The following is a 27399-nucleotide window of genomic DNA, read 5'->3' on the forward strand; positions in this document are numbered from 1 at the left end:
ACTGCTGCAGTGACACAAGACCACAGAGCCAGAGGCCAGATGTCTGACCTCAGTGTGGGCAGCTCCCCACCCCCAGGCTCCAGGGGACAGTCTACTCCTGCCTCGTCCCACTGCTGGTGGCTGCCGAGTCACTGGGCCTGTGGCTACATCGTCTGTCTCTTCCAGGACACATCATTGGATTTGGGGCCTGCCTGGGTCATCTGGGAGGACCTCATCTCCAGATCCTTTGCTTAATTACAGTTGCGAAGGCCCTAGCCCCAAATAAGGTCACGTTTTTGAAGGACATGGTTTCCACCCACGGATACAGGAAGGGAGCCTGGGGCTCAGTCACTGGGGGTTTTTAACACTTTTGTTTTCATTTCTGTGAGGTCCTAATGGTTGCCCTTGGTTGTTTTTTGTGTGTTGTGCAGATTCGGGACCCCAAGACTCTTCTTCCCATGCCGGGGGTGATGGTTGGCGACATGGGGAAGAAGCTGGGGCTGAACGGTGTGGACAATGGGTGAGTGTGCGCCCTGACCTCTGTGGTCACTTTGCTCCCTGTGGGGTTGCTGCTCGATCCCTGCTGATGTCGGCCTGTGAGCCAGGTCCCTCAGTGCTGTCCCCAGCTCTCCTAGACTCTTGTGGGGGAGGGGACACACAGTGGGACGCACACCTCACCTGCCCCTTGAGAGCTGTGCCTCACACGTCCCATGTCACACAGACCTGTGTTACACACAACCTGTCACACACCCCGTGTCTCACACACACACACATCCTGACACACACACCCGTGTAACACACCCTACATCACACATACCCCATATCACACACTCTTACGTGACACATACCCTATGTCACACGTACTCTCTGTCTCACATACATTGTTTGACACATGCTGTGTCACACAAACACATCATGTCACATACTGTCTCCCACATCCGTGTCACACATGCACACTGTGTCACATGCGTCTTAACACACCCTGTGTCGTGCCCACGTCCTGTGGCCTGGCCGCCACCTATTTCTGGAACAGCTTTTGTGGTCTGCACCTCAAAAGAGGTGCATGTAGTTTGGCTTTTAGTTAGACTCAAGTGATTCTTTTCACAAGTATCAACACGCTTGGCCTTGTTCTACCTCCTTGTAGTAGGAATGGATGAATGTTTTCCATTCCTTAGAAAGGGTGCTTAGAGTTTCCAGAGTCGGGCCTGCAGAAGCATTCCTCAGCCTCCAAGTGGTAAGTTGGAACAGTCCAGGGTGCCGGCACCCAGTCTTTTCTTGAACAGGGGACATCTATGAGTGCTGCCTGGGGGACCCCACTGTGGCCAGGCCAAGTGCCCCATGGAGGCCCAGGCACAGTGGTCACTCCTCAACAGGGCCTCGATGCTCTCTGTGGGCCTGTGGAAGAGCCGGTCCATAGCTGACCTTCATTTCATACCTGGGCGGGTGGCCTGCAGGGGTTGGCCTCTTTCCTGGATGCTGGTGGGGGCCTGGCAGCCAGCTGAGCTTTCCTCCCTTGCAGATCCTCTCGGGGCTTCCCAGGGAGTTTGGGAGGTGCTGCGCCAGCCCGCTCTGTGCCCCACCCCAGGTCTGTGCTCCTCCCTGGGGGTCTGGACAGGTGCACTGCACCTCTCCTCCAAGGCTGGCCTGGCCCCAGGATGTGGTGGGGAGATCAGTGGTACCCAGGGGACAGTGTCTCGCTTGCTGTCCACGTACTGCATGGCCCTCAGTAGGCATCTCCCAGGAGTCACACCCAGTAGCCATTATTAAATGGTCTGTAAGACCCACAGAAACTGCCAAGGAGGAGGTGGCCTGGTGAGAGTGTGGACAGTGGGCCATGGCCTCCCTGTAGTGGTGCAAGGATCCACCCATACCTGCTGCAGGCAGGGTGAGAGGACAATCATGATGGACCTCTGGAGGAGGCGGTGGTGCCCTGAGGGCTGCTGGCACAGGGATCACAGGAGAGCTGGGCTTGTTTAAGGGTCATGGCAGGTGCCATGTGGCTGGAGGCTAGGGAGTAGGAGGTGGCTGGCAGGGTCGAAGGGACTTGTGCAGTTGTCGCCGTTCTGATCAGCGGTCTGGAAGGGCCTGTGCTGCTATGCACACCACGGGCTGAACAGGCGGGTCTGCAGAGAGCCCAGGGGTGACTGTCGCTGTGAACCTGACCAGAGGCGGTGGAGGCTGAGTGAACATGGATGGCAAGGACAGGGAGGTCAAGACCCTGCTTGGGCAGAGCTCACACCCAGCTTTGATGGGTACTTGGCCCTGTCTTAGGAGGAACCACCGTTTGAGCAGGAGCTGGTGTGAGCCAAGAGGGGCTGCTCCCCTCTTGGGCTTGGTGACACTGTGCTTTCAGCTGTGACCTCCCATGGGCCAGAGCGCATTCGGATGACTCTGGAAGTGATTGGCCATCAGACAAGTCATGTGGGAACTGTCAGTATTTCTAAGATGGTTTGGAGCTGTGGTTTGGTTTATGTAGCATCCGTTTCTCTGTGTGGTAGTCTTGTCCTGCAGACGATCGTGAAATGGGTTTTCCCAGCCCAACACGGCTAACACCTTTGATTACTAACACACAGGGGTCTATGACAGTGTGTGAGTGAGCCTCTCATTTTAGTTTTTCAAAAGAAATGAGTTTATGTGCCTTCGAGCCCCAATGTGATAACACAGTTCTTTTGTTGGACATGTGAGTTTTCAGACCTTAGTTTGCTGGTTTTTCACATCGTCTTGTGGATCCTGGTATGAGTCTGAAGGCTGAGAACCAGATTCTGGTCTTTAAATAAATCAGTTCCCCCCTTTTCTGTTGACTCCCCAGCTTCATCCCAGCAGCATGAGGCCCCTGGCCCCGTGGTTACCAGTACACAGTCATTTGCTTCCACACAGAACCCTGCCACGAACACGCCACATTGTTTTCCCAAACCTACTTTTTAGATAGAAAAATGTTTTGAAATTTCCTGTCTCTGGTGTTTCCTCCCTTTTTTTCTGGGGCGGGGGGAATTGTGGCCCTTTTAACTTTCCTTTGCTTTTATTTGACTGGGTTTCTGGAGGGAGAGGAGAGGAGCCCCAGGGCCAGAGCCCCGTTTAACCAGAGGTCCTGCTGTCTCTCCACACAGATTTGCCATGTTCCACAAAGTTCGAATTCCTCGCCAAGACCTCCTGAACCGGACTGGAGACGTCACCCCTGAGGGTACCTATGTCACCCCCTTTAAGGTACAGGGATCCACACAGAACTCTGCCTGGGCTTGCACAGAGACCCGCCACCCATGCTGGGTTGGCCGGGGGAGAACCCCTGTTGGTTCAGGCTCCAGTGCCACCAAAAAGGAAGGTGGCACTTGGGTCGGATGCACCCCAAGGGTCCTGGGCATGACAGATAGTGGCCAAAAACTACCCATGGATGTCCACTCCTCTGCCCAACCCCCAGCTCTCCAGGATTAGGGAGGATGTCCCTTGCTGGTGCTATTTCCCTGAAGGGCTTAAGGGCCTAGGTCGCATGGTGGACCATTCCAAATGGGGGTGACCGTGTTCTCTTGAGTCTGGGGCTCACCACATCCCCAAATTCTTTGAGGGTTAGAGCCGCGATGGCCACAGCCCACATTGGAGCAGGCGGTCAACTCCCAGTTCTGAGCTCGCAGTCAGGGTGGCCACACCCCCAGCAACACGTGAGCCTCAGAGGCCTGGATCTGATGACACGTACTGCCTGACCGGAGCCGGAACCACAGGGTGGGAAGCAAGCATGATGGGGACACTAGGGGTGAGGAGAGAAGTTGGCAATATGGAACCAAGTCTCTTCCCAATGGGATGTAGCATCGGCTGTTCATTAGAAGCTGGTAGGAAGACGAGGGCGCAGAAGGCACATGCTGGAGGGGACGAGCATAGCGTGGGTTGGGCTGGAGGCTGGAGAGCCTGAGTGAGGAGTGTCCAGGGGCGCAGGAGAGGCTGAGGTGAAGTGAGAGGAGGGGAAGGCAGCAGCAGAGATGGGGAGCGTCTCACAAAGGGAGGAAAGACCCGATGGGGGGCCATGGAGCACGCTGCAGAGAAATGGAAACATTTCACAGAGAAACTTCTGAGACCTTCCAGAGAGGGGGTGCGGCTCAGACTCTCCTGGGGCGGGGGGCTCCCCGAGCCTTCTGATTTCCCTAGTGATGCTATCACAAACCATTGTGCCCTTGTGGGGATATCCCAACTGTTCTCTGCATTTGCCGGCATTTGCAAGGGCATGTAACTTGGGAAGAAAACCCCAGATAATAAAAGAAGTGAAGGCAGGAGAGGCAGCAACAGGTGAGGAAGGTCAGGATGGCTGGGTGAGTTCAGGCTGGTAGCACCCAGGCCACTGCTGCCATGGAAAATCATGCCTGGGGCCCTGAGGCCGGCGGCCGGAGAGTCACCCAGGTACATGTGAGGTCCATCGTAAGAGAACACAGACCTTGACCGTCACTGTCCTCAGCAAGGTTGTCCTCCCTGGAGGGGAGGCATTCCAGGGGAATGGGGGTCACGGGAATAGGACGTTGGCACCAGCAGCAGCCCCTCGGACTGGGGCCCGGAGTGGACTCATGCGGCTTGGTCCCCTTCATCCAGGGCCCATGCCTCTGTAGCAGAGCCTGCCCCCCAGGGGCTCCTGCCATCGCCGTCTGTGACTCAGGCCCCGTGGCATGGCAGCCCTGGCCTGGAATTCTGGGTTGGGGGTGCACCGGGGCTGGTCCAGGCAGGTGAGCTCTGTGGCCACTGTGGGAGTCACCTGGCTTCATGGCCCCATGAGTCTGTCCCCGAGGCCGCCAGGCCACCCGGTGGCCTTCACCACGTGCCTTCTTCCCATAGGACGACAAACAGCGTTTCGGGGCGTCCCTGGGCACCTTGTCCTTCGGCCGGGTCACCATTGTGGGCATGTCCATTGTGAACTTAAAGTTGGCTGTCTCCATCGCGCTCCGTTTCTCAGCCACCCGCTGTCAGTTTGGGCCCACAGATGGGGAGGAAGTCCCGGTGCTCGAGTATCAGATGCAGGTACGGGTTTGGCACGTCTGGGGCTGCACTCCCAGGTCACTCGCAACATTCCCGGGACGGGACCCTCATGGGAATAATCGGCCACAGCAGCTGGGCCTCCAGGCTATTCCTAGTGATGTCACTCAGGGGAGCAGGAGGGGCCCTTGTCCTGCCCGTTGTCAGGGGACAGGCCCCCTGGGATGGCCAAGGGGGGGACCTGGTCAGGAATACCAAAAAGCGGCTTGGCTCCTGGCAGAGGGAGATAAATTGTATCCTGGGGGTGCTCAGGGTGCTGGTGGGTTACCAGCGTTTCACCCCACGCCTGGCCCTCACGCTGCCTGAGCTCTGAGACGTCCTGACACTTTCTTCCACACATGCTGGGCCTTCTCACTCCTTTACATGCTTGGCCTTCAAATTTCTTCACACATCTGGGCCTTCACAGTAACTCCTCTCCTCGGCCTCATGACTTCCTCACAGGCCTTCCTCACACACCCGGCCTTCACCCCTTTCTTGTATACCTGGGCTCCAGGACGCCCAGCCTTCACCCCTCCTCACATGTTTGGCTTTCTCCCAGTGGGCTGGGGTTGCCATTCCCTTGAGGGGGTTCCTGTCTGAGTTCAGCAGCAAGTCTGACCCAGTCTTGGGCCAAGTTCTGTGTAAGCACAGGTGCATTCAAGTGAGAGCTGGAGGGAATCGTAATAGAGTCCCAGCTTCTTCTAACATTTCTTACCATGGCTGTGAGCCGGTTTTAATAATAAATAAAAGAGGAGAAGTAGAATATCGGGGTCATGACTGGGCACACGTCATCCCCTCCAGCGCGGGTCCCATGGCCTCTGTGAGCTCAGTGCCCCTGACTGTCTGGATGTTGAGGGTGGTCAGCGGTCGGAGAGCCTGCTCGAGCCACAGGCTTGGGCTCCTCACCCCGCTCCCCACTACTATCTGTGTGCCCTCGGGCAGGGTACTGAGCCTCTCTGTGTCCTGAGTTCTGGCTCTCTTATTAATAAATTAGAGTTGCTCACACTTCCTTCTGGGCTGCTTGTGAGGAATAAATACGTTAGTCCATGGGAAGCAGCTGGCGGGGTGTCTGGGTCTCGGCACTCAGTAAGGAATAGATGGTGGCCATGTCAATGGTGGTGGTGACAGCTTCCCAGGTCCTTTCTTGCTTTTTCCTCTATCCCCCTTCCATCCATGCAGCGGTGTGCGTGCAACAGACCCCCCTCCCTGCCTTGGGGGGACTTCTAGCTCCCTGTGAGCCTCAGTTTCCCCATCTGGCTGGAAAGGGATCGCTTGATCCCTGGTAGGTCCACAAAGCATGAACTATCAGCACAGGGGGCTGGTTTCCATAGCTGCAGATGGGCTGAGAGTCCCTGCTCCAGTCACCGTGTGCTGAGATGGGGAGCACGGTGCCCAGGGGTCGCACCTGTGGGCAAGACTGGGCAAGGCTGTGGGCAGGTAGGGAGGGACCAGCTGGGTTGGAAGCACACCAGCCAGTGGGGGGGCCTTCCTGGTAAGCGTGGCTGCAACTGCAAGGTCCTGTTCCCGACCTGTTGCCCCTGGTCTCTCCTCTGGGCCTCATCGCCATTGGCCATCAGGAGGGGTATTGGAAGGAGGCTCCCAGCAAGGATGTGTGATATGTTAACGTGGGGTTGGTTATCAGGAGGGGTGCGGGAGGGGGGCTCCCTGTGAGGACGTGTGACATGTTAACACGAGTGTCTTGTTGATTGTAGCAGTGGCGCTTGCTTCCCTATCTGGCCGCCATCTACGCCTTGGACCACTTCTCGAAATTGCTCTTCCTGGACCTGGCAGAACTGCAGCAAGGCCTCGCGGGGACTGACCACAGTGCCAGGCAGGTGAGCTCCCGTGCTCTTTTCTCTGTGGGCTTTACTGTTCCTAACTCTTACGAAGGCCGAACAGCACAGCCCTCAGCCTGTCTTTCAAAACATCTGTCCATCCGTGGCAGCCCTCTGGGGTTCTGAGATGCCCCCCGAGTTGTGGCCGCCTGCCTGGGCCTCCCAGAATCCTTGCCGTGATCTGGGCAATTGGGGTGCTGTCCGTGTTCCCGGGTAGCAAGGATGTGCCAACATGACTCCACTCCGGGCCGCGGGTCCAGCTGTCCTTCTCCTTTCGGGAACGCGATGACTTTACCAAATTCTCATTACCGGCCCCTCAGTGGATTTCATGGTTCTGATCCTTCCGTAAACAACCCTGTCAAGGCCTGAATCCAGCTGATGGGATTCGAACTGACCACCAAGGATTTGTGCCGCAAGTGAGCGTCCATGGGGCTCAGCTTCGACAGTCATCCTTGGCAGATCTCTGTGTAAACAGTTTGCAGCTGCCTTTTCGTGGCCCCTCAGTTGCCTCCTGGGCGTGAGCAAAATGGGAATCACGAGGAACGTGTTTGAAAACAGACTTGAAATACTGCAGATTGATGTTACATACAATCCCCTAGAAAGCCTGGATTGCATTAGCACGTTTTGGAATATTCAGCACAAACACCCAGGAAGTCAGGGGGTGCTGGGGGGTGTGGAGACAGCCAGTAGGCTGCGCTGCTCGGCAACACACGGGTCCTCGGGAATCAGGGATTAAATATGTTTTTCCCCAGCATGAGTCACCGAGACCTTTGCCAGCTGACACTGGACTCATTCTCCTGTTAATAACGTTATAAAGCGTAAGCATGCTTTATTCTCTCTGAAACTCTGCGGTTTCACGGAGGCATGCCAGGACCTAAAAGTGGCCCTTATTTCATGTTGAAAATACTGGTAGAAGGGATCGTCTTCTTTAGCAGGCGTGTGTTTGTCTCGTTCTCTAAATTCTTTCTGTTAAACGTTCGGTGGAAGCAGAAGGGTATCTGTAACATCCATAAGGCCCAGAGACACTGGCCAAGGATAGCCTTACAGAGTCGACTGCAAATCATCATCCCCTGCACAGTCTCCTGCGAGCTTGTCCCCGCCCGCCCCCATCCTCAGAGAGGGAGCCCTGTCTCCACCTCCTGTTTGATTTCTTGCTTTTCTTTCTGCCATCAGATTCTGCCTGGTTTCAGGTTCAGAAGCGTCCCCTACACGGAGTTGAAATGTTTATGTTTCGCGCTCTATGCCTGCGATCATCCTCACGCCCCTGGAGTTTATTTGCTGCACAGAGCTCTGGTCCATCTGTTTCCACGGCTGTGAAACCATCTGTACGCCAGTGTGTCCACTCTGAGATGAACCCCCCCCTTTTGAAGCTAAAATTGGGTTTCTTTCTTTCTCCTGCAACTGTCAGGTGTCTTAGATTGGACTGCAGGGGACACAAGACTTTGACGCTAGGGCTGAAGTGACCTCTGACCTCCAGTGTTGGAGCCTCTTTTCACCTGTTCTTGTTGGATTTCCTCTCCCAAGGCCGAGCTCGGACGTGAGATCCACGCCTTGGCGTCGGCGGGCAAGCCACTGGCCTCATGGACCGCCCAGCGGGGAATTCAGGAATGCCGGGAGGCATGTGGAGGACATGGCTATCTGGCTGGTAGGTTTTGAAGTGTGTGATGGTTTTCAGTCCTCAGCCCTGCTTTTGGCTACCACCTGCCAGCCAAAGTCGGCAATCGCCGGTTTTTGTGAATAAAGTTTTATCAGAGTGTAACCACACCTAATCACCTGTTCGTGAATTTTCTGTGGCCGTGTTCGCATGACACGCAGGGTCAAGTCGTCTTTGTCAAGCCTAAAATGTTCCCTGGCTGGCCTTTCCCAAAGCAGCTTTGCCACCCCCCTGCCCTAGACAAAGGCTTCCACTCACTGCTGCCTCCTGTTCTCGGTCTCCTTCTGGGGTAACGGGTGGTGGGGAGGCTGTGTGACGGAGCCCGCCAGCCCCCCAGTGGAACGTCGATTATCTGAATCTTTGCGTTTTTGTTGTCACTCTTTGCTTAATGACTTGGCATTAATCCGGCACCAAGCTTTGTCCCGCCGAAAAATTCTTCAACTTAGAAAAAGACGGTTTGCTTTGGCAGTGGCCCTTGTTTGGGCAGCTGGTGTGTGGTTAAGAGAGTGAGCAGCTGAGGGCCTGCGACCAAGTCCTTCTCTGCCACCCGCTGGCTGCACAGCCCGGCTAGTTAGCCAGCCTCACTTGGCCTCAGTTTCCTTGCCTGTAGCCTGGGGACAATTGTGGTGCATAACAATGATTGTTCCCAATGTGGTCACATGAGTGAGTGCGCGTTAAGTGCTCCCTGCGGTGGTAGAAGTGTGGCAGGTGGCCAGTGACTTCTGTTGGCGGTTATTGTTGAAGCGTTTAGTATTATTGTAGTTGCCGCTGTTATTTGCAAACATCCTGTGTGCGAGTGTTCAATAATTGGTAAAATCTAATTAGTCCAAGCAGACCAACACATGCGTTCCAAACAACGAAATTGGCAGAAACCTTGCTTTCGGCTAATGACCCCACAAGCATTTTAGGCTCTTGCCAACTTTGATCATCTCGGTGATGGTCTGTGGACAATTATGTGTTTTCAGCAAGGACCTGCCCCAGGTGCTTGTCATGTCAGGGCCAGGAGTGGCTCCTTGGCTCCCACCACGTGGTGCCTCCCCATTACCCACGGACCAGCGGGTGACCATGCCTGCGTCCAAGTTGCTTACATATCTCATCCTCTGTGCAACGTTCCATACTTTCTGTTTGTTGTCACAGCTCAGAGAGACGCAATAAATAGTTCGCTTTGTTGGGCTTTGACTAGAATACAGAATGGAGTCGGGCAGCCCCCCAGAGGACATAAACAACCGAGTCAGGTGTTGTGAGTACAAACGCTGGGCTGAAACCAGCAAGGCTGGGCTCAGTGGGGTAGATGTGATGGGCTGGTCTGGGTTTAATATCAACTGTGACCTGTTCCTTAGTAGTCATGCCTGGTTGCTTCAGTAGACTGGTCTGTGGCAGGGAGCAGTGGGTCGGGGGGTGGAAATGATCAGCATGTCCCAGGTGACCACAAGCCCCAGGGCTGCTGCAGGATGTCTCACACCCTCTCGGACTGTGCTCTCAGCAGTGTGAGCCTGGGACTCCCACTCCTCTAACTCCTGGCTCATCCTGTCCCACCCAGCCTCCCATGTGGAGAACATTCTTCACCAGAGGAAGGAGACCCAGATAAGAGGTTCTAGAAGGCATACCTTATAAAAAATTTGAAGGAATCAGGGCCCTTCACTGGTAGGAGAGACAAAAGAACGGAGAGTTCTCTTGAGATATTTGAAAAATTTATTTTTCATTTTTAAATTTTTTATGTATTTTTTTAAAGGTTTTATTTATTTGCCAGAGAGAGAGAGAGAGCGAGAGCAAGCAAGTACACACAAGCAGGCAGAGAGGCAGGCAGAGGCAGTGAGAGAAGCAGGTTCCCCGCCGAGCAAGGAGCCCGATGCGGGACTCGATCCCATGACCCCGGGATCATGACCCGAGCCAAAGGCAGCGGCTTAACCCACTGAGCCACCCAGGCGCCCTATTTAAAAATTTTTTAAAGATTATTTGTTTTGAGAGAGAGCACACAGAAGCAGGAGGGGCAGAGGGAGAAGGAGAGACAAACCCAAGCAGATTCAGTTCTGAGCATGGAGCCCGAGGTGGGGCTAGATCTCAAAGCCTGAGATCGTGTCCTGAGCCAAAATCCAGGGTCCAACACTCGACCAATGGCACCACCCAGGTGCCCGAGATATATGAAATTTCTTGTGTGAAAAGATGAACTCGCCACAGGGTAGGCAGGTGCCCTGCAGCACGCGTCAGTGACCCCCATGCCTGGGATCTGGTGTTTGACCGTGTGAAGCTTGGTGTCCACAGGGAAGAGGGACATGCGGGTGACACGGGGCGTTTCTCAGTGTTCCTGCTTGCCAGCGCCATGGGGTCAGTGGCTGGGAAGAACAGCTGCAGGAGGCGTGGGTGGTGCTGGGCAGCCTGGGAGTCCTGTGTCTCGGTGCTGGGGCTCCCGGGGAGTGGCGTGGGTCCTGCCCCTACATGCACTGGAAGTGACGAGGTGCACGGCTTCCTTGTAGTGAACCGGCTGGGTGACCTCCGGAATGACAATGACCCTAACTGCACGTACGAAGGGGACAACAACGTCCTGCTACAGCAGACCAGCAGCTACCTGCTCAGCCTGCTGGCTCGCCACATCCAAGGTGAGGCCCCCCGCACTCATGGGAGAGTGGTCGGCCCGCACACGCTGGCCCCATGAGGCGGTCCCTGTGTCTGCAGGAGGACCTGCGTTCTGAAGCATGACTGACCGGCGTCGGGGGCACCCAGCATGGTGGGGTGGGTGGTCACTCCAGGGCCTGATGTGCTCGCAGGTGGTGCTCGCATCGAGAGCCCTCTGAGGACAGTGGACTTTCTGGAAGCCTACCCCGATATCCTTGGTCGGAGGTTCACATGCCCGAGCGTCGACAGCTGCTTGGACTCTGCAGGTGAGCATATCGTCTCCCCGTTTGCCTCCTGCCGCGATCCCCCTGCCTGCTGTGCAGCAAGGTGGGCCGTGGTGGGCCCTGCATTCATCCAGACCCCCCCTCCTGGGTGTGGTGCTGAGTTAGGCGTCGACTCTCCCCAAGGATGGAGAGGGAGGGGCTCTGTGTCCTGTCCCTGCCTCACTGGGCGGCTGGTCTCCAGCCTGCCGGCTGCTCCTGAAACTGAGCTGTCTTCACAAGAACCCGAGGTCCTCCCACTCAGGGCCTTTGCACATGCTAGCCTCGCTGGCCTCACTTCTGTGGCCCCTGGCCCGTGGCACATTCACCCTTCTCAGCCCTGAGAGGCTCAGCTCAGCAGCAGTCAGCACAAGGCTCTGTGCTTATCGTGCTTGGCCATGATTGTTGAGTGCCCCTGTAATCCAGGGCATGGGAAGCCCTTGACTCAGAGCAAGAGAGCCGCTCACTTACTTGGGTCTGTGTGTTCATTGTTTTGATTCACTCTTGAATGTTATTTTGGAGAAAAGGCCACTCCGGCTGCTCTGGGAACAGAGGGACACAGGAGAAGAGGGTACCCCGGATGGGGCAGCAGCAGTGGAGGAGGGGGGCTAGTGCTGCCAGGACCTGGGTGGGGCAGCTTGGGGGGGATGGGGCTCGCTCAGGTGCCGGTCCCATCCGGGGGTCCTCTCCCTCTGCTCCTGCCCCAAGCCTGCACCCTCACCTCCCCTGAGCCCCTGCAGCCACAGCTGGAACATCACTCATCTCACTGCCATCTGACCCGTGAGCCCCGAGGGCATGTGCTTCACGTGGGTTTCCATACCCCCTGGAGACTGCCCCTGTGGGCACATGTCCCAGTGGGCCAGGCAGGAGCCTCCCTTGTACGGAGCCCCCCAAGGACCTGCCAGTGTGGGCCCCACCGGGAGAGTGAGGGGGTGCCCCCTCCCCACCCCAGCCTGCTGGCTGCACCCGGGAAGAGCCGCATCCACTCTTTCAGGCTCTCGTGGGGACATAGGAACTCACATCGTGGGGTGCTTTGCACTGTGCTGAGCTCTGCATCCATGCTCAGGATCCACTGGCCGCCGTGGTACACTCAACAACCCGCACCCTCTTCTCCATCATGGAAGGCACCACAAGGATGTCCCTTGTTCCTCTGAACACCTTTGGCATGGGAGGGGGGCAGCTGGTCTGGATCAGGAGACCACAGAGCCAGTGTCCCCTGGGGTCTGGGGGCCTAGAGCCCGTGGCTTCCCAGTGTCACCTGCTGTGGGTGCCAAGGGCACCCGCCTCACTCTCCGCCCAGCCACATACCCTGCTCCCATCTGGCCAGGTGGCACCAGCGGTCGGAGCAAGACTAGAACTCAGGCAGGGCTGATGTCCCAGCTGCTTCCTCCATCATTATCTTCATCCAGGAAGCTTCTGCCCACAAGTGCTTGCTTTCTTGGTGGTCACCACAGTCTGTCACAGTTTTCCCAATGACAGCCCCCTGACAGGTCCTCTCCAGCCTTTGTCAAGTGCCCATGGGACGTGGGACCCACCTGAAGGTCTATTTCAGATGGTTTCAGAGCACCCCAACCAACCGTTGCTGCAGAAAACACTAGAAAATGAGCTCATGCTTCTCATACCATCAATCTAACCAGCATTTTTCCCCCTAAAACCATTACCTGCTCCAAACCAAAGAACAAACAAACCATCTGGCAGCTCCTGGCCACGTGGGGTGCTCTGCTCTGGCGCCTCCCTTGTGGACACTATGCACGTGGACCCCATCTGTGTGGTGGCCACAGGACACAGGCCAGGCTGCGTCATCTGTTTTTCCTGTGAGTGCCCTGGTTTTTGCAAGATCCAACAAAGTGAAAACATCTTCTGAAGGGAAAAAAAATGGAATAAGAACTCCAGCAGTGCAAATGACACTGAATGCCTACGTCACTGTCCACGCGGATGAAGGAACTGGTGGCACGGGACTGGCTCCTCGTCTCTGGGGCCTGTGGTCCTCCGAGCCCATGTGTCAGCCCTGGCCTCTACCCATGGGATCTGCCGTAAGGACGATGTGAAATCTTTACAAGCCTCGCACTCTGTGGGACCAGAGATGGCAGCTCTCAGTACCGCGCATAGGCCTGTTGGGAAGGTCTGAGGGTTTTCATTCAGGGGACAAATCGTTTATCTGGGGAGGGAGCGGGGGGCATGGTCCCTGTCTTTGGCTATCTCTGGGTTTCCTTCAATTCTCACTCAAGCGTGCGTGCTGAGGATGGGCCTCACAGATGTTCCTGTGTGTTTGAGATCCGTACTGTCACTTGGCAACATGAGGCCCGTTTGTTTTCCTCAAGCTGGCTGATTTGCAAAAACAGTCAACGATTGTGGTTCACCATGTGTGGTGCTGACAGCTATGTGCGTGTACAGTGTAGTGGGCTCAAGTCGCATCCTGTTCCCTGGGGAACTTAGGCTCTGAAGTCGGCATGACCTAGGGCTCGATAGTGAACCTTTCTGAGCCTCAGTTTCCCCTGTAGTACATGGAGGTGGGGATGTGGTCAGCCCCATGTGGAGCCTAGTAGGGCCTGGGCTGTGGTTCACTCTTGCCAGGGGCTGGCTGCCAGGTACCAGAGGCTGGCCGCCAGGTGCTAAGGGGGCCACCACTCGGAGCACCCCCGCAGGCACGACACACACAGGGAGAGCTTAGCTGTTTCCCTGGCAGTCAGCTCCATGGCAGGTCTTGCACCTTTGGAGGAGGTCGTGTGGGGACATCTAGCCACACAGGAGTGTGAGGGTGTGGGAACACAGACAGACAGCAGGCAACACCCAGACCTGGGCCGTGCCAGCCAGGGAGCTGGGGCCAGTCGTCCCCGCCTTGTTTTTTGGGCACACCAAGGTTGAAGAGCTCTGCTTTAGAGGGGGAGATCACCCAGAAAATGGGCCCCGGGTGGGGGCAGCCTGGGAAGGAGAGGGGCAGGATAGAAGGCTGGGGAGGTGGTTGGAGGGGGCTGGCCAGCCTTGAGGGGCTCCCTGAAGCACCTGGGCATCAGGGTGAAGAGGTAGGAGGACGCTGTGAGTTCAGGTGTCATTTATGGAGTCTGGTGCTCTGCGGACATGGATGAGGCCCAGGAACCCCAGGACTGGGAGGTGGGGCAGGAGCGGCAGGTCTAGGGACCACTGGAATGCTATGGCAGTGACCCCTGGGGCATGTGGGAATCCGTAGTGACACTGAGGGGGCGCACCATGTCCCAGCAGACGAACACGTGAGCACCAGCCAGAACCAGCAACTCTCCCAAACAAGGCACTCTCCCCAAAGCTGGCTCTGCGGCCCCCTGGCCTCTGGGTACCGCAATAGTGCAGAACATGGGGTGCCTTCCGGGTGCCTCCACGTCTGTGTCTCACAGGCTCTTCCCCAAAATGGCCCCATGCTCTCAAGCTGCCCGTCCTGGGGGAGTGCTCACAGGCTGCGGGTGCTTCATTGTTACTGTCATTTTTCTGTTTCTTGTTTTCAAGTCCCCCTGGCGGCGTACGAGTGGTTGGTTTGTTACCTGCTCCGTGAGAGTCATCAGAAATTAATGCAGGAGAAAAGATCAGGAAGCAATGACTTTGAAGCAAGAAACAACAGTCAGGTATATCTGTTTTGAAAATTGCTTTTTTAATTCGCTTGGAATTCCTGTGCTGCCACGGCCTCGGTGAGCCGCCTGTCGTGGTGGTAGCAGCCAAGCCCTCTGGCCCCTGTGACCTTAGGACCGTGGCCACCCTGTGCCTTGGTGAGCTGCAAGGACCTTAATGGATGGTGGGTGTTGTGTTCAGAGTGTCTGGTGGCATCTGGACGCTGCCAGAGCCGTCACGGTGGGACTGGGGACACTGGGCCATGGGACCCCAGCCCTGGTCCCTCCCAGCCGACCAGTGGCTGCTCGGTGACTCACACTTGGCTCTCTCAGGACATTACCACCCTTCTCAGGGAGCCTGGGTGGGAATGGCCCCAGGATGGCTTTGGTTGTCAGGCTTAGACAGGGCTGAACCCACTGTGGAAACGCAGCCCACTCTAAGATGCCTCCTGTCATCTGGATCTGGGCTCTGGTGACCCATATATCCTGTCTATCTGGAGTGATGGCTGTTGCTTGGGAGAGCACGGATAAAGGAAACATAAGTTTCTAGAACTGGTGGTGTTCCTTCTCCGCGGCCTGGTTTTGTGAGGCTCGTCTCATGCCCTCTGAGAACTCAGCATCCACGTCTGCCCATCTCCCCTGAATGAACTCTAGCCCTCCTATTATGCTGTGATGGGCGGCCTCAGCACTGGGGTAGATGTGGCCAGGAGCGAAGCCAGTGGCGTCTCCTGGGACCTGCTAGACACACCTGACCCATCTTGACTGGAAAGGCCTGGATTGAGAACTCGAACCCAGGCCTTACAGGAATTCAGCAGGAGGCCCGGTCAGTAAACTTGATTTCAGTGCTATGGTAACCAAAGTAGGGAGTATGGTAATGATCTTCCAGAATGGCTGGGGCCGCTGTAGCCTTAGTCCCTTGGACACTGATGGGAGTGGATTAGCTTGTCCCATGTCACCCCATTCCCTGCCTGTTAGGGAGTAGAAACGGAGGGCCCCCTGGAGTCACAAGCCAAGGCCCCAAAGAAATGGAGGGCACAAGAGGCTCCCATTCCCACTGCATCCAAATCCTGGAGAGCTGCCTGGAGGTGGCTGTGGGTCTTGGTGCTGTCCTTCTGCACCCCTGCCAGCTGGCCCATGCCCAGAGCCCTGATGACGGACCTCAGGCAGGGGCTCAGCTGTTTTAGAAATAATTCCCCTTTAGACCTCTGTTAAAGCCCACTGTGGCAGCGCATTCAGTATGCCGCTCAACAGGAAAGGACAGGAGAGGCCAGCTGAGCTGGGATCTGGATCTTGGAGCCCGCTAAGAGCCAGCCCTAGGTCAGCTCTCATGGCCTGGGTTGGATGCTCATGTGTGCCCTGGGAGAACACAGCCTCTTCCCATACGGTGCCCTGAGCAGCAACCCCAGGCACAAGAGGAAATACTCAGAGAATGTGTGGGTAGCCTCGGTGTGGGACGTGCCTTCTTGAGATGGGAAATCAGAAGCTGTAAAAGATAGAAAGTAGTCAGATGTGACTGTGTAAACGCTCCTCATTTCTGTAAACAAAGTCAGGTGATGGGCTGCAGACTGGGGAAGCATGTGCAGCAGGATGAGCAGGGTGTCCCGGCGGAGAAGAGTCCCTGGCCAGGGAACCAGCCACTGGCACAGCAGCTGCTGAGCATATCCCGGGGACATGTGGGGGAAGGATGGTGTCTGGCAGGTCGTGGGGGCATGAGCTGCTGTGTCCTCTGGAGCAGTCAGTGGCTGCTTGCGTGGAAATATGGAGCGAGCGGACTCTCACTTGGTGGGGGCGGGGCATTTATCCCTATCCCCTCCCCCCACCCCTGGAACAGCTGCCCCTTGCTCTGTGCCTCCTGCAAGCGGGCCACACACAGTAAGTTCTTTAAAAAGAAGAGAGATGTGTTTATTGCCTCTTTTGGCTGAGTAGTACCCTCCCATGTTCAAAGGAAGAATGTGTAATAAGGTGAACGGTGGGGCCCCGAACCCCCAGAGCCCCGTACTCCCTGTCCAGAGCTGTCAACCTCGGAAGGCAGATGTGCCGTGTTCTCCTCCCCTCACCGCACCTGGGTCTCCTGACGTGGGTCATTTCCTGCTGTCTTCTCTGATGGATCGGGCAATCAGGGCCAAGAGAGATGCCTGGGGTCACCCAGCTCAGCTGTGCTGGGGCCGGCCTGGAACCCAGTGCCATCCCTGGGGCCTGGTCCTCTTCCGTGAACTGAGGTCTGAACATGGGCACTGAGGAGTTCGTTTTCTGCCTGGAGTGTCGATGATTTACTGACGTGCAGATATCCTCAGGAATTAGAGCACAGCAGGACCCAATAGCTGCATCTGATGGTTTAGGGCTTCATGGGGGTGGAGGCTCATGGGAGGGGAAGGAGCTGGGAGTAGGGGCTGGCCCTTGGGGCTCTCCGCTTGTGACTGCCCTGCCCTTGAGCGCTCGCACTCCACAAGCAGCAGTCCCAGGTTTGCTGCAGCTGCAGACAACTGACCCCAGGCCACATTAGATCCCCCAAGGGGACAGGTTAACATCTTGGCACTGGAGGGTCAGCGGACTCCGCAGGAGCCTAAAGATAGGTCTGTGGCCTCACTGTCTGTCCCTGCCTGGCGGAGCCTTGGCTCTGTCCAGAGGCTCCACCCAGACCCATCCATGCGTCCTGTACGCTGTTTGCTGCTCAGCAGTACCCCACCTCTGCCCACAAAGATGTCCATCGCACCCCTGAGTTCTGACAACCAGAGACGCCAGCCAGGGGCAGGTGTAGTCATAGCTCTGGGACGCGCCACGGGACAGCTCATCAGTGCAGGTCAGGCCCCACGCGCACTCTTCTCATTAGAACAAATCCAGTAAAATGACACGGTAGAGACAGAAGAAAACCTAATGAAGCTGCTGATACTCAATGGGATCTGGAGGAGCAGGTGAGAAAGGAAACACTGGGACCAGAGGACCTGCCGTGACCTCCTGCTCCCACAAACAGCGGGCATCAAAACTCCTGGAAATGTAGGCTGGCTGGGAACGGTACGCGTCAGAGCTGCAGGGAGCCGCCCTGGCTTCGGGTGGATACATGAGTGGGACAGAAGACAGGTTTCCTCCATGGCCTGGGGAGGAGTGCAGCCATGCCTGGAGTGGCCGGGGGCTCGTGGAGCACCATCACTGTGCGTGCAGTGCAGGAGAGGACTGCAGTGTGCCCTCACACCTCCTGCGGCAGGGCCTGGCATGGTTGTCCCTGGGCGTGTTGGGTGGGGCCAAGCTGAGAGCAGTCATCAGGCTTTCCCAGGTCATGGAGCGCACACATGCTGGCCTTGGCCTTCTCTCGGTGCTGGCCTTCTCCTGATGTTTGCGCACAGGCAATTCTCATGCCCTGCCCCCTTCGTGCCTGGCTTCCCTTGGTGTCATTGTCCCGCCCGGGGCCTTGCGCTGGAGCGCCCACCTTGGTCTGTGTTCCTGATGGTTTCTGCCCCTGCCCCCTGCCCCAGGCTGGAACTGCGGCCCTGGCTGTTGGCTCACAGGAGCTGGTGGCTCCATGTTGTGTTCTGTTCTAAGGTGTACTACTGCCGTCCCCTGGCCCTCGCATTCCTGGAGCTCACTGTGGTGCGGCGGTTCCACGAGTACACACACCAGCCCCACGTGCCGCCTGGGCTGCGGGCCGTGCTGGGCCGCCTCAGTGCCCTCTACGCCCTGTGGTCCCTGAGCCAGCACACAGCCCTGCTCTACCAAGGTGAGGCCCCTGCGGAGGGCACCTGATCCCGCCCTGGATCCCAGCCGCATCTTCTTTAGGAGGCCTGGCTTTCCTTCTGAATCCTTACCTCCACTGCTTTCCTTGAGCATTCCTCATGGGCTGGAGGAGCCTGGGGGCAGATGAGGATTCCAGATTCCATGGGAGGGAAAGTGGTGTTAGGACAGGACAACATTTGCCTTTCGTCCAGGGTCCCCTTGAAGTCTATTTCCTGTTCAGAGAATATTTCCAGGAGGCCCACGTTAGTCAGGCAGGGAGCTGGTCTATGGCAAGCTGAAGCCCATGCCTCCCAGCCCATGGGGCCCAGATAGACACAAGCCCAAGCTGCTAGGAGGCACCCTCAGGAAGGTCCAGCCTGAGGACCCAGGAGGGCTTCCTGAAGGAGGTGGTTTGGGGGCTGATTCCCAGCAGATTGGTGAAAAATGTGATAAGCTTGAGTCTGTTTCCATTATTGTCCTTCTAAGGAGCATCTTTAGACTGTTTTCCCTCATCTCCCCCCAAACACACTAATGATATAGACGGGCTGTGTATCTGTTCACATCCTGTGTGTCTATCACAGCTTTCTGAGAAGTGAGATCATTTGTCCTACTCCCCTTGCCAAGAACTAGTCTCCCTGCTTAGGGATGGTGTTGCCCTGTGGAGGCAGTGAGAGCAAATGGCTAGATTTACAAGGGAAGAGCAGGCTTCGAACCTAGGGAGTGGCAGTGTGCAAGACAGGGGACTGGGCACTAAAAAGTGACAATTCTGAGGGATGGACAGTTTCCTTCACAAAAATCCAACAAAAGATTCTATAGCAAATGTGCGCTCAAATGCTCAGGCCACAGCCTTGGGCCCCATGAGATGCCACGGCAAACCTACTGTGGTGGTGTGATGGTGGAGGTGATGGTGGTTGTGATGGTGATGGTGATAATGATGGTGATGATGGTGATGGTGATGATGGTGATGGTGGTGATGATGGTGATGGTGGTGATGATGATGGTCATGATGGTGGTGGTGGTGATGATGGTGGTGATGGTGGAGGAAATGATGATGGTGATGATGATGGTGATGGTGATGATGATAGCGATGATGGTGATGATGGTGGTGGTGGTGATGATGGTGAAGGTAGGGGTAATGGTGATAACAGTGGTGGAGGTGATAATGGTGATGATGGTGGTGATGGTGGTGGTGGGGGTAGTGGTGGTTGAGGATGTCTCCTGGCCTGACTGTGGCCTCCTGGCACATGCACAGTGATGGGAAAGGGGCACGGGAACCTGGCCCTGGCCAGCATGTTCCTGCAGTGGGGAGAGCTCATACAAAGCACCTGGGGGCTAAGGTGGACATAGGGTACCAGACCCCATTGTAACCAGTGCTGTGCTTACAGGTGGCTATTTCTCTGGTGAGCGAGCTGGTAAAATGATCCAGAATGCCATCCTGGAACTGTGCTCAAAGGTGAGCAGTGATCACTCTTGTGTCATCACGATCCCCCCACATTATGTGTAACTGCTACAGGGTGACACACATCTTTGCTTTGCACACACATGTGTCTATGCAATGCTGAACAAGAACAGGGAGATGACAGAAAAATACGCCGATGTCAGGGGTCTTAGGCAAAGAGTCACTTTTAGGGATCATCTTAGAGTCCACACTCTGTAATACACTTTTCACAGCCACCCTGGTAATTCTCTCAGCCTCCAGCTTAAACTCATCTCATGGTGTTTTTCTTGTGTGGGGGATTCTTTCATCTTTGTCCCCAGAAAGGTCATGTGGGCCAAACCCCGACTCTGCACCCTCATGGTGCTCTGTCCAGGGAGCCTTTCTACAGGGGCAGACATGGCCAGAGCTGTGCCATCCCATTGGTCACTGCAGCCCCCACAGCTGTTGGCCATGGACATGTGCCCATGTGACTGAGGGTATTTGTCTTTGATTTTCACCCACTTACACTTAAAAGGCCACCCATCCTGGTGCTGCCAGACTGGGTGACCATCCTTAGCAGAGTCATCTCTCCTCTCGATGGTGGGAAATCATTTTATCAGATGTCTCAAATGACCAGCGACCTGCCACTTCCTTTCTCCCTCTCAGAGCTCAGAGTCGATGTGGTTCCAGGCAGCCCCCTGATTGGTTCTAAACCTCCCCCATTCTCAGCTCGCCAGTGGCCATCCCTTGGTCTCCCGACATTCTGGGTCAGCGTGCATCCATGACAGTGCCACACCCATGTGCGGCCATGCGTACTTCCTGTCCAAACCCATGACTGGAGGGTTTCCTAGGTGTGTTCCCCTTGCTCTCAAACAGCTGCATCCCTGGGGACCTGTGCCTCGTGGCTGGGGGCCTGGGCAGGCTGGTGCTTACACACACAGTCATATAGCTGAAATATCCTGTCCATCCGCCACCAGGGAGGCTCAGGTCCTTGCTGCCATTCCAGGGGCTCTGGCCCAGACAGGTGGAGGGGGCGGGGTGCTCATCCCGCAGTTTACTCGTGCATTATCTGTGGGTGCACTGGTGCAACCACGGCAGAGGTGGCCACTGAGCCAGACCATTTCCTGCTGTCACATGGTAGGTGTGCCGGCCCCTATCTGGACAAAGGCCTTGCTCTGCGGACAGTTACATCTGAGGTGGGTGCACTCGTTCATCAGGAGCCAAGGGGCAGAGGGCACGTGGCTGCGGAGCAAGGGGCCAGGTACACTCACGAGCAGCACCCAAACCACAAGCTGTGCTCCCCCCTCTCTTGGATGGACTGGCTTAGTCCTGGCTGGCCAGTTGCTTTCCCTCTGCGTTGCCAAAACTGTCCCACCCCAGGACTCCAGTTGGTGCACCCGGGGGCCGCATCACAATTATTTTAAGAAAAAATCCTTTTGCATTTCAAGAACGTTCTTGGGAGTCTTACATAAATTTCACGTGTCCTATTGGAGAACTGCTTGCACGAGGGAATGGGGACATCCTCGAGCCACCATGCACCCAACAGTCCTCGTAGCGCGGCTTTCCCAGATGCCTGTAAACACCACCCCGGCACATTTTTTCTGGACGTGCTCTCCTCTGCTGGAATGGCAGCTGCCCGGAGTAGGCGGATTCACACACGAATCTGAGGACGCTTGCCCCGTTAGTGAGCTGCTGAGCTGCTTTTACAAGCAGCTCCCTCCTTGAGAAACAGTTAACGCACTGGAAGTTGTGAGTGATTAGCAACATGGAGAAAATATTCAGACACGCACCGAGGGAGTCTGTGATGCAGGCCAGCGGGAAGATAATGCATTAGTAACCAAGCCTCACATGCGTCTGCTAGGGTTACCGTTGCTAGCAGGTCATTGCTAGCGGGTTGTAGCAACAAATGGCCAATGCTCTGTTTCTCGGCAGTCGCCATGGAGACTCCTGGGGGTTGCCAAGAGAATGAACTTTGTTTTCCCACAGCTGAAAGACGATGCTGTTGCCCTGGTGGACGTGATCGCCCCTCCCGACTTTGTCCTAGACTCACCGATTGGCAGAGCCGACGGCGAGGTGAGTCCCCCCAGGGCCAGGGGCTGCTGGCAGTTACTGCTGGGTGGAGATGATGGCATGGGCCAGGGATGTTGATGCTCTCAGGCAGCAGCAGAGGGAGCAGCCAGGAGTGGGGGCTGGTTTGGGGAGGGTTAGCTGCACCCCAGCCTACCTTTCTTCCAGATGTTGGCTGGCAGCCCCGCCCTCACAGGCCCAGGGTGCTGGGGTCAGCACAGGCCCATGCTGAGTGCTGGGCCTTCCAGCCGTCCCCCTGCTCTCACAAACCCCAGGGGCCCTTCCCAGCGCTGGGTCTTCCTGACCTCTCGCAGTGCTGGCTCCTGACTCTTTCCATCCACTGACCACTCATCCCTGGTGTTTTTGCTTCCAGCAGCCCCCTCTTGGCTCCCCAATCTCCCTTGCCCCACCATGCTCCATCCAGAATGACTGCTTCAAGTGATCTTGTCAGACTGCCCCCTGCTGAGCCTCCCACCAACGTCCCTCATCCCCACACCCCTAGCCTACGCGACCTGACCTCCAAGGTCATTTTATGCTGTGCTCCTCCTGCCTGCTGGACTCCAGCCTCACTGTCCCCCTCTATTCTTTGATGACAGTAGGCTTTCCCACCACAGGACCTTTGCACCTGCTGTTCGCTCTGCCTGGAGCACTTCCATCCATTGCATCTAAGCAGAAGGCTGCCTCTCAGCTCTTCTCTGAGGCGGGTGCCCCCACTTTGTCCTGCCATCTCACCCTACAGTGCTCATTCCTGAGCCCGCCCTTGTCCCTACATGCTGTGTCCTCAGCTCCTCCCAGCAATGCACCCCCTACAGGCTGTTCAAGGCCATGTTTTTGTGCGGAAAAACCCACTTTCCACTCAAGCTGTGTTTCATTGGAGACCGAATGTGAGGGGACAGGAGCCTTCCATGCATGCTCAGGGGAACAGACTTCTCCTGGGCAGGGGGTAGGCACCCCGACCATGGCCAGTCTCAGGCCACACTTGGGCTTGGGATGGTGTACTGGGCCCTAGGGTGGATAGGACAGAAGAAGTCTCCAGGCTGGCATGAGGACAGTATCATCCTTGGAGGCCTGCTGTCCTCTGGCCCGTCCCACACGGTGTCTGTTACACACATGCTTTGCCACGGAGAAACCCAACACCCAGGGAAGCCAGGTGGCCTGCCCACAGCTGCCCAGCCAGGAAGCAGCAGAGCCGGGATGTGGGTATAGACCTACCACCTGGAGAGAAGACAGGAGACTGGACCTCAGTCCCCAGTGTGGTCAGGGCCCCAGTGAGCACCCGCAGGAGGACATGCCAGTAAGGCTGCAGGAGGGGGGCTGAGCTGCCCATGGGGGCATGACCAGGATGCAGGTTGGCAGGCAATGAGGAGGACCTGGACACAGTGTCATGTGAGGCCCCGAGCCCCCGGGAGAGTTAGCGGGTACAGAAGGAGCCAGGGCAGCTGACTCACTGGGCCCCTTGTGTGCCCTGTAGAGACAACCCCACTCCAGGTAGGACAGTGGCTGGTGCGCAGGGGCCGTCCCTGTGCTGCGGGCTCCTTCCGGCTCTGGAGTCCACCGTGGACTCCTGAGGCCCCGCCTGGCAGGAAGGTATATACAGCACACAGTTTGACCAGACGCTGCTGGTTGAGAAGTGCAATTTAAGGGAACATGCCAGAGGCTAAGACGGCCATTCCCTGAAGCATCAGGCTCCAAATTGCAATATGTAACCTGTGTGAAGAAAGTGGGCCTGAGTGTGCCTGGCGGGGCCCAGGAGTGCACTCAGCAGGCGCAGGGACACTGGCTTCTTCGAAGTAAGGAGAGCCCGGCTGACTCAGTGGTCGAGCGTGTGAGTCTTGATCTCAGGTTGTGAGTTCAAGCCCCATGGTGGGTGTGGAGCCCACTTAAAAAAGAAAAAAAAAAAAAAAGCTGAATTTGTCAAGGCCAGCCAGGGACACAGGAGGCCCCTTCCCTCGCTCCGTGGACTGGAGACCTGCCAGCCTGTGTGCCACGTTTGGGGCGGATGGAGAACGCCAGCAATGCGCATGGCCTTCTGCCCATATAGACGCTGCTCTGCTTTTCCCACGGGGCAGCCCGGTGGAAAGGGTTTGGTGTGAGCTGCTGGAGGAGGTGGTCTGCCAGCCTAGCTGCTGAGGGAGAGGGCACGCTTCAGAGCAGACAGCCAGCGCTCACCTGCGGAGCCCGTGTGGGCCTCCCCCTACAAGAGTCCCCAGAGGAAAGGACGCATCCAAAGCTGTCGTCATAAATTGTTTTAAAGTATTACATGTTTCCAGTTGTTTTCCATGAGGAAAAAAGATTGATGTAAATGAAATCATCTTAAAATTTTCTAAGAAGTGACAAGAGGATTTTCTGTGTTTTCAGCAAAAAGTGTGTATGAGGGGCTCAGCAACTCCCTCCTCGGCTCTGTGAGGAATCTTGTTTATTACCCATGTATGTGCTTATTTCTTGTAGCTCTATAAAAACCTCTGGACTGCTGTCCTTCTGGAAAGCAAAGTGCTGGAGAGGCCATCGTGGTGGGCGGAGTTTTCCATCAGGAAGCCCAGCATGGGAAGTTTGAAACCAAAGCTATAGTCGCATCACACACTCAGCTGAATCTAAGTGAGCTGATCCTGCTGGCAAAGACGGTGACCTCAAATCCTAGTTCCATATGATGCTGGAAACACCGCTGCTTTCTGAATATACCCGTACTCGTCCTGCACTGGCCTCTCCCCCCACCGCCCGGGGACAGCTCCCCAACACGGTGCCGGGAGGACGCCTCTGCCAGATTTGCTGTGTGCAGAGAAAATCCATGTGATCACCTCTCCTCCTGATGGTCTGTTTTTTTGGTAATGAGGACATCGCACATGCTGTGTTCACATGCCCGAGAGGAGGCTGCGTGCTCATAATCAGGGCATTTCTGGGCCAATGGTCTTCCGCCTCCTGAGATTTCTTACAAAGCTCTGCTTCACTAAGTGCTTAATAATGCCAATCTGATTCTTTGTTAACTGGTTTGACTTTATCATGGAATTAAATCCTATTTTAAGCTTACCTGAATGCTGTACTTTGAGATTTCTAAGGAGAAGAAAATCTATTTTATGGGGAAATCCAGGTTTCCACCAAGGAAACGTTTCCAAAGAAAATAAACGCATCACACAGGTCTGGTCAGTTTAAGACCCTGAGCTGCCGGCTGCATACATGTTCCTTCATTCTGGTTAGAGGCTCTTGGCAGGATGCCTAGTGCTGCTTGGCGGTTTTCAGAGGAATTGTTTGCATTGTCACGCCTGTCCTTTGGGAACAACTGACGGCAGCTAGCACACCCTCCGGCCTGCTGGCCTCTGATGTCGTTTGTGAAGCCAGCACATGGCCATCAGGCACTATTTCAGGAATGTAGAAACCATCAAAGAGGAAAATGTCACAGCTCCACTCTTGAGTGATAATGACTGCTTACGTATCATTTCCTTTGGGACCAGAGGTCACAGAAGGGGGTTCATGGTTGTCCTGGGTTCATACCGGTTTTGACCCATGCTGCTCTGAGGCCGGAAAGATGACCGTCTTGTCCACACTGGTCAGAGCCCAGTGGACAGCTCATCCCGTCTTCTGGTGGCGTGCTGCGGCACCCCATTCCTGAAGCCCTCTGTGTGCTTGTGTACTCCCGTATGTGTGCAATTTTCCTGTGTGTGCGATTTTCCTAACAGAGCCTGGGGCCATCCTCTAGACCCTTTTTCAGGCTGAAGGGCACTTCTTAGGCACTTCTTGTGTCAAGCAGCATGGACATACAAGCTTAACAAGCCTCCTGAGGGATATGGAGATTTAGAGTTTCTGCCCGGAGTAGCTCTGTGCATGGGTCAGCTCCTGGAAGCTGGGGCACCCAGACCAGTGCCTTGGGGGCGGGGCTTGTGATACCAACACCAAGTCAGAGGTGAAACAGCCTGATGGACAAGCATAGGGTGAGAGCCGGGCAGAGCCAGATGGTGCCCATGACGAAACAGCATGAACGACAGAATCTGCTTCACTCTGCCCTTGTCAGCATTGTCACAGGCTAGCAAGGAAGGCACAGAACGCAGGCCTGGCCCACAGACGGCCGCTGCTTGAGAGGTCTCCACATTATCACACTCCTCCCAGGAAGGCACCTGCCTTTTTGCTCTGTTACCCTTCCCAGTGGTGTCCAGTCTGGGGCTCCCTGGGCAGATATGCTCTTCCCTACTGAGGCTGAACATGTCTTCCCAACTATTTATGGGCTATCTCTATGTGCTCAGGATGATTGCCACTTATCGCTTTTTGCCTAATGGAGACTTTAGGCGTCACAATATTTTTGTTGATTTTAAAAATACTCTTTATATACTAAGAATAATAAACCTGGGACATATGTATTATCTATCACTTTTCTTTGTTTATCCTTCGCCTTTTGATTGTATTAATTTTTTTCTTTTTGATTTAACATGAAGTTTAAAATAGAATTTGAAATCTTATATAAAATTAAGAACCTTTCCTGCTTTGCCCTTTGAGGTTGTGCTTGGAATGTTCTCTCCCATACTGGGATTATTTCTACCTATCTGTTTCTTCCAGCGTGTATTGCCAGTGCTTTGTTGACCAGGAATTGACTTCAAGATACAGTGCAAGGTAGGGATCCCCGTGGCTGGCCCTAACCAGAAGTGCCATCTGCAGCAAATGCCAGAATCACGGATGTTCCTGGGCCCATTTCTGCTTTTTTCTATTTTGTTGTCTTTTCTCACATTAGCTCCTATGATTTCCATGAGTGTGGCTTTCATACTTTCCGGTATCTTTGAAGCAGACAAAACCTCTCTCATCTTTTGAAAAAAATTTCTTAGGTGTGCAAACTTTGGTATTATTTTGTCAAATTCAGTGCCCTCCCTTCCCCAGATTAATGAAAGATTCTTTGGAATTTGTGGGTTTGGTTTAATCTATCGATTACTATCAGAATTTAGATCTTTATGGTGAGTAATCTCTCCATCTAAGACCATTTTTCCATGTTGTTTTTAATAAGCTTCCTTGCTCTGGTGTATTTACTTTGTAAATGATCACTTAAAAAAAAAAAAAAAACCTTAGTTATAATAGTCTTACATTGATTCTCTTGGGTGTTCCTTATATGTCATTGGCAAATAGTGATGGTTTGGCCATTATCAAAACTTTTACCAGTCATTTAGCCTTCCTGGCTAATGTCTACTGGTCTTGCCAGAACAGTCTCCTTACAGCTGACAGTGAGCGCCTCTGTCCAGTCTCAGACACTCAGACATTGCCTTCAGTGGTTTGCACTGATGTGATGTTGTATGGGGGATCGATTGCTAAGAGAGACAAAGGCAGGGGACCA

General features: G+C 55.3%; 1 protein-coding gene across 2 annotated transcripts in view; it reads left to right on the forward strand.

Moving 5' to 3' along the window:
- The window catches only part of ACOX3 (acyl-CoA oxidase 3, pristanoyl), a 38253-nt gene extending 13135 nt beyond the window's left edge, over window positions 1–25118 (forward strand). For both annotated transcript variants that reach the window (XM_059380096.1, XM_059380104.1), the window contains exons 7-18: window positions 411–499; window positions 3087–3183; window positions 4789–4971; window positions 6678–6800; window positions 8325–8445; window positions 10929–11051; window positions 11220–11333; window positions 14805–14920; window positions 18440–18614; window positions 19996–20063; window positions 22014–22100; window positions 24543–25118. In XM_059380096.1, coding sequence (XP_059236079.1) covers window positions 411–499; window positions 3087–3183; window positions 4789–4971; window positions 6678–6800; window positions 8325–8445; window positions 10929–11051; window positions 11220–11333; window positions 14805–14920; window positions 18440–18614; window positions 19996–20063; window positions 22014–22100; window positions 24543–24662 — 1416 coding nt within the window. In that variant the 3' untranslated portion in view covers window positions 24663–25118. The remainder of the gene's footprint in view (window positions 1–410; window positions 500–3086; window positions 3184–4788; window positions 4972–6677; window positions 6801–8324; window positions 8446–10928; window positions 11052–11219; window positions 11334–14804; window positions 14921–18439; window positions 18615–19995; window positions 20064–22013; window positions 22101–24542) is intronic.
- The last annotated feature ends 2281 nt before the right edge of the window (window positions 25119–27399 follow it).

This window comes from Mustela nigripes, chromosome 1 (genome assembly GCF_022355385.1).
Source record: "Mustela nigripes isolate SB6536 chromosome 1, MUSNIG.SB6536, whole genome shotgun sequence".
Classification (NCBI taxonomy): Eukaryota; Metazoa; Chordata; class Mammalia; order Carnivora; family Mustelidae; genus Mustela; species Mustela nigripes.